The following is a 7129-nucleotide window of genomic DNA, read 5'->3' on the forward strand; positions in this document are numbered from 1 at the left end:
ATTATAAATGTGAATAAATTTGAACGAATTAATAATTTGAAAATAACTACTTATGATTCACTTATTTTCTAAGACAATTATAATATAATAATTTGTTTATAATAATATTTACTTTCACACACTAACTAAACTATAAAAAAAATATAATGGGCCTAACTACTATGGGGTATGTAATTAATGGACCTAAAAATTTTGGGCCTAGCTAGTTTGAATTGTACATTATATAGTTGGATTGTCTGGGCTCTCCATCATTTATCCACCTCCTAGCACCTTCAAGTGTGTTCCAGAAATTTCTTATGTATCTATATAAACACTCCATTTCATAGGTGATGGATATAATATTAAACACTAAATTAAGTTATAGAAACTTTTCTCTCATTATCATTTTCAGTTTTAACCCCGCTATCAAAAACATTCAAATGTGTGGATTATTTGTTATTATTTTTCCATCCATTGATCCTTATGGGAATGATTGTATTATTCATTTGATAGATGGTGTGTGTTATTTGTTATTCTTTCTCCATCTATTTGCTCTTCAAAAATCTATGTTATGTGTTTATATATGATTATGATTGTTTTATCGGAGGATAGAAGCTTGTATATGAAATAGTGCTTATTCTAATAACAAAAGTTTTTTAAAAACCCTTTTTAAAATGTTTTTTGTCATTTTCTTAAGGAATATAATTTTAATTCTTAGATAAATGAAAACGGTCAATTTTGCTTCTTAGCCTAAGTAAGATATTAGTAAAAATATAAATATATTGTCGCAATTTTTTTAAATTATGTGAAGATATCATATTGATATTATCAATGAGCCTATAATTATGAATCTAAAATTTTATAATTATTACTATTCAGCTCAAATTTTTGACCTTTTTTATTGTCATTACATTAATCACTGAATATGTTAAACAAAATTTTAATATTTTTTTCAGGTAACTATAACCTTCCATTACAATCTTTCTAAACAATGAAGAATATGCTCCCATCAATCAGGTATGCATACTAATTTTAATGATGTCTATGATGTGCTTATCTTCGTGATACAGTAATGATGTAGAGGATGATCAGGAATGCTAGCACCATGGAGGAAAAGATTGAGGTTAAAACCGAGAATCCAATGTGTCGGCAGTAGGAATCATAGACATTGCAGATCTTGTGCCATCCTACATTTGAGTTTCCTTTGAGTTCTAAGTAGGCTACTTCACCTGAGGCTCCAGTTGCTGAAGCTAAAATACCTAAGAGTAGCTGAGCACAAAAATGCAATGGTTAATAAATTATTATATACATGATGTCTTATAACGGTGTATGGACATGGAGATTTTCCATCACTTACCACATCTACGGAGAAAACACATGACATCAACTTTGTTGATGTTGTAGAACGTTTCACGAGTGCAAAAAAAGATAAGATGGTAGTAATTATGCTGTAGAAGCAAGTCACTGAGAGGACAGCTGACGAATATCTGAAAATAAATCCATGTTGGTTCATAGGCAAGAAATATTTGCATTAATTTTGCTGTGCAAAACAAAAATTGCACTTACATGAAGGCTGGTAAATCAGTGAATTCAGCTGCAACAGATGCTCGGTAAGGTGGGAAAGGCACGGGAATCGTTTCAGTTTGCTTACTGGTCACTAGAGCTACAAGTGACGTTAGGGATGTTGCAAACAAGAAGACCCTCAATATCACATCATGGAACACAAATTTGCTAGTTGTAGTACTGGCCTGACTATTCTTCTCAAGCTCTAGTGCCACTGGTGGAGATCTGGGACTGATCGAGGCCATGGATATTTTACTTTGTATTTTACTGTAAAACACCCAAGGATGCAGATGAGAGGTTGAGAAGATTCGCGAATAACTCGGAGCTATGGATCACTATTTATAGGAGTGTTCTCTGAAGGCTGCCCAATTAAGCAGTAGATCTACGAAAATAGACAGGTCAAGTAGCTTGAATATTCTCATGTTATCAACTTAGCTTAAACTATTAAAACAACAAAACACATGAGTCAATTGTATGATTACAATAATCTCATGCTTCAATCGCACTTGCGGTAAAATATAGTTATTCGCTTTTGGGCAGCTGATAAAATATAGTTATTCGCTTTTGGGCAGCTGATGCTCTGTTTCAATAATTGTTTTCTCGGGTAATCTATTATCTTTTTCCACCTCATAATCAAACCAGCCAATCTTATTAAAATTTTGTATACTTTTCTAGAAATATTAATAAATTTAACATGTAATTTACAGGAAACCTCTTTCAAACAAAAATTATAAATAAATGTACGTGAACCGAAAAAACCTAGAAGACAAGAGTAATTAATTTTTTACCAAAAAACGACTCTACTCTTTCTGTGCCAATAAAATCAAAGTACCAAGAAATATAATCAAAGAATAATTTTATTTGCCATAATCGAGCATGGTGCACCATCTATTACTAGTTCTCCAAGAAGACTTGTTTAACCAAGAAAGAAGGTACTTAATACTGTTATCAAGTATGGTTGCCATTTAGAAATGTAATACTATTTACTAATAATTATATAATATAAAAATATTATATACAAACTTACACATATAATTTATAAATACTTAACTTTTGAATAATAGTTTTAATTAAAGTTACAAATATTATAAATAGTGTAAACTAAGAGAAAAGATATATAATTATTATCAAAAATCCATATAATATAATGGTTCCAAAAACAATTAAATTAGGAATAATAAATTAATGTAACACATCAATTTTGAATAGATACAGGAGAGTTGAAATAAATTGTCCCAGTACATACATCAGGGAACTCAACTACGCAAATGAAGAAAATTATAGGGGCCGCATATTTTTAATAAGTTTAATATCCATGGGCATGTGAAACACTCCGTAAGCAACATTCATCTTGAAATCCTTAAACACGTCACATTTTAGAGCTTTTGTAAAGATATGTGCAACTTGTTCATGAGTCTTGCAATATTTAATACATATCTCCTTATTCTTGACTAAGTCCCTAATGAAGTGATATTTGATGCGTATATGCTTGGTTCTTCCAAGAGAAACTGGATCTTTACTTATGGTAATTATAGAATTATTGTCAAAATAGATAGCTGGACACACTTTAGAGAATTGCTTAAGTTCATGTAGTACCCATTCCATCCAAAGTGCTTGACATCCTCCTAAAGATTCCGCTTCGACAGTCGAGAGTGCATCTATATAGAGTCTTACTCCACTAGAAACCTCATTATTCTAGAAATTAAAAAACCAAGCTGAAATATCACTAAATCCTAAAGCAGATACCACTAAATTGTTAAACAACCCCGTCTTCACCAACCCCACCTCCATCTTCACCAACCCCACCTCCACATCTGCCATTTCCACCACCTCTATGCTGCCCGCCCCTCCATAACCACCACCTCCACTATTTTTCTAACAACAAAATCTCCACCTCCATCTTCACCAGCCCCATCTTGGTCGCTGCTTCAACCTCCTTCAACCCGTTCATACTTCCTTCTCCACCTCGGCTCAACTTCAAAACACGACGGAGCCACCACTATTCCGGCAACGCTCCAACCCCTTACTTCAAGCCGCCAAGACCTCCGTTACAATCATCCTTCCTCCATCTCCACCTTCACCTCCACCACCGTCACCACCATCTGAATTGAAAACGTGAACAGATTTGGAGATTTTGAGCAGTTTCTAGAACATTTCTGGAGATTCTTGGCAGTTTCTGCAAGTTTTCACTAAATTCTGCAACACATATCACTAAATCCTAAAGAGAATATCACTAAATTGTACTGAGAATATCACTAACTTGTATTGATTTCTAGTTTTTATCCTAAGAGTGGTTTCTATTTGATCATGAACCCATCTATATATAAACGTATAGAAATTATATCCAAGTTAGCTGAAAATTAAAGTTGGTATTTCAGGTTTGTGAAAACTTTTGTTTTATTATTATATAAAAGACAAAAATTGTAAAGGCTTATTTGTAAATTTGAATCTTATATCAAATTCTGTATTTGATTAAATAACATGTTTAGATTACGAAGAAGATTAATTTGCATTTCATTTGAAATTCAGCACATTCAAATACAAGTGTAAAGTTAGAGACTTTGAACTTAAACCTTAAACATGTCATTTTAAATCTAAAATTTGAGATGAAATAAATGTTTCTAAACGCAAATCGAGTCATCCATGTAAAAGCATGTAAAAGCATTGTTCTAAAAATCGCTAGGCGTCCTAGGACGGTGAAGATACCTTCGAGCGATTTATTGACGAATTATGGATTAATTCAATAAAATTGCTTAAAGGTGAGGGATTGAGATATCAATGCAAACAAACTCGTATGATTTTTGCAGAGGAGGCATATTTAGGTGTATATAAATGTTTACGATTAAGTCACTAACGATGGCGCTTTGTGTTTAATGAGGCCTACAAACGTGGAAAGATACTAAAACCCTTACTGTTCGACCTTATAATCATTTATCCTCAGAAAGTTTTGACTCAAGTACAGAAAAAATAAAAACAGTTTATTGACAAAATTGGGAATAAAATTTTCACAAAATAACACATGTTAAATTTTAATTGAAATGAAATTAATCACATAAATAGCACTAATGAAAACATCTCACCTTAATTATTATGTCATTTTACGCAAAATTTAGTATCCTATTTTATGCATGTATATGACTCAAAGAAAAATGTCAAAAGTATGATATAGCAGGTACCAATTTGGGAAGTGTCATTATTGGAAAAACTGTTAGTTACGAAAGCCTATTTTCGTCGAAATTTAATCTTGACAATATAGAATAGAAAATATTTAATCTTGGCAAATTTGGACATCCATTTAAAAATTATGTTCAAATTTCGAATATTTAAGAGAAAATTTTCGAAATTTAGTTTCGATGGTATTCTGTCAAGATTAAAAGTCAAAAACAGTTATTTTTGACAGATTGACTAATATTGATGTCCTTAATGTTGATGTCCTCGATTCTGTCGAAAATATATATATATATATTTGACAAAAATATATTGAAATTAGCTTATTTTGAAGAAAAAAAATCCGTCAAAATTATGGGAGTCCTTGTAATGTATGACATTACTAATATATAAAGTTACACAATGCATGTACACAACTTTCGTACATATTAAAAACTTTTACCTATTCGTATAAAATTCTTATCTAGCGAGATTTATTATATTAAATAATTTTATACGATATTATTATAAATGGTTGAAGGACATATTTGTTTAGTTGGTCATGTTAAGCATCAAAGTAATCATGACCATAATATCTTAAAATAGATGATTAAGATCCTTAGATGTAATGAAAGGGAAGTTCCCAGAGTTATATGGTCGGGATCATTTATTCCCCATAACAAATAGCCTAGCTCTATTTCTCGACTATCTATCCTTTAAGTACTCGATAAAGTCTCTCAGTTTCTAGGTAACACCTAGAGGCGCATTTAGTTGTCTTACATGAGACAAGGGATATTTAGTTGTCTCCAACCAGAGGATATATTTTTCTTCTTTCTTAGGAGTTCAAAATGCAAGTTCAGATTTACCTCAGAACTAGGGCTGGTCATGCATACACATCCCTTTCTCTGAACATTCTTCCACAACTTTAATGGGCGATTCTCCGAGTTTCATTAAAGTCAGAAATTACCCAGAATCATTGCATTCATTAGAAAAAGTTGAGCTCTTCACAATGCTTAGTTTATGATTCAATTAACAGTCCTGAACTCAATTAGCAATGGTTCAATGTCGTTTACCTTAGACTAGCTAGCTACTAGAGTCTGAACTCCACTCTTATATCTTCCGTAGAGCTTTCTCACACTTCAGCAACATATCTTTCCAGAGATATGGTTCGATCAGAATTCTTGGTAATACATCTTCGGGAAGAGCTACTTATTCGAGCATCATGGCTCGTATGCTTGCTTGATGGTTCATTGTTGGTGGCGATGCATTACATTTCATAGTCGAGGACACACGCTGCTTCCATATATGGTAGCAGGTGATTGACTTGATTGGTATTTTAAATTAAATAGATTCATTTCAACACTCAACAAACAAATGATATTTGAAATAATACCAACTTCATACTACTCTAAGTACCAAAGAACAGTTTAGAAAACTTTTGATTAAAACAACTGATGAAAAATTACAACAAAAATCAATTTAAAGAATCTCTATGAATAATATAATAAAAATATAAACCATGAGGTGTAATCTTTTGGGTACACCACCTCTTTCTTAGTGGTCATCTCTGATATCTTGTCATCTTCCTTATATTTTGAAAAGGAAATTTTGGTTTTCTTGACCCTTTCCACCTTGTAATAATAACATAGGACTTATTAGGCTATTCTTAACAAAGTCTAACTAATATATGCACTCACCATCACATAAGCTCCGACAAATTATTCTTGACAGAGCATGATTCAAATTAATGGTTATGTAAAATTGTGGATTTTATACCTGTGGAGGAGATTTTCACATTTTCAAATACTTTAAATACATTTGTTTATAAATTCCGATTTCGGTAATAACAAAAATTTAAAATTCGATTCGGTTATAAAATCAAAATAAATTTGGTTCAATATTCCGTAGAAAATTTTGATAAAATTCAGTTTCGATTAACAAAAAAAAGTTAGATTTCGATTTCCACTGACGGAATGCACACCCCTAACCACTTCTAATGAAAGGGTGTGCAACCATGGACCCAGATCCCTTTGTATTTGCTAGGAGACTATCGGCCTAACACCATTGCTAGTGCACAAGAACATTTGACGTGAACTTTATAACCCACAGAACTTCCACAATCAGAGTCTAATTGATACAAATCAAATGTAAGATAAAAAGATAATACAAGACTATCCTCACTAGGACTTGCCCAGTTGCCCATCTTCAAAAACACCACAACAATCAAAATCTATGTACTTAATTTAGTTTATATAGTTAGATACAAGCTAAACTTTTATTTATTTATTTGTAAATGAGAAATATTTATTCCTAATACTACGCACAAGGATTATTTGTTGAATTATCACATGCATTTGCTAACATCATACACACACATATATATATAAACATTCACTGTACACCATGTAAAACTTTAGAGGTTTGAAACTGAAATTATATT

General features: G+C 31.9%; 1 protein-coding gene across 1 annotated transcript; it reads right to left on the reverse strand.

The window, feature by feature from the left end:
• Positions 1-903: 903 nt before the first annotated feature.
• LOC108201613 (CASP-like protein 1) lies at positions 904-1837 on the reverse strand. Its single transcript, XM_017369902.2, has 3 exons — positions 1546-1837; positions 1337-1466; positions 904-1248 (listed from the first exon to the last, which is right to left on the reverse strand). The coding sequence occupies exons 1-3, from the start codon at positions 1785-1787 to the stop codon at positions 1033-1035; spliced, it is 588 nt and encodes a 195-aa protein (XP_017225391.2). The 5' UTR covers positions 1788-1837; the 3' UTR covers positions 904-1032.
• Positions 1838-7129: the final 5292 nt, after the last annotated feature.

Source organism: Daucus carota, chromosome 9 (genome assembly GCF_001625215.2).
Source record: "Daucus carota subsp. sativus chromosome 9, DH1 v3.0, whole genome shotgun sequence".
Classification (NCBI taxonomy): domain Eukaryota; kingdom Viridiplantae; phylum Streptophyta; class Magnoliopsida; order Apiales; family Apiaceae; genus Daucus; species Daucus carota.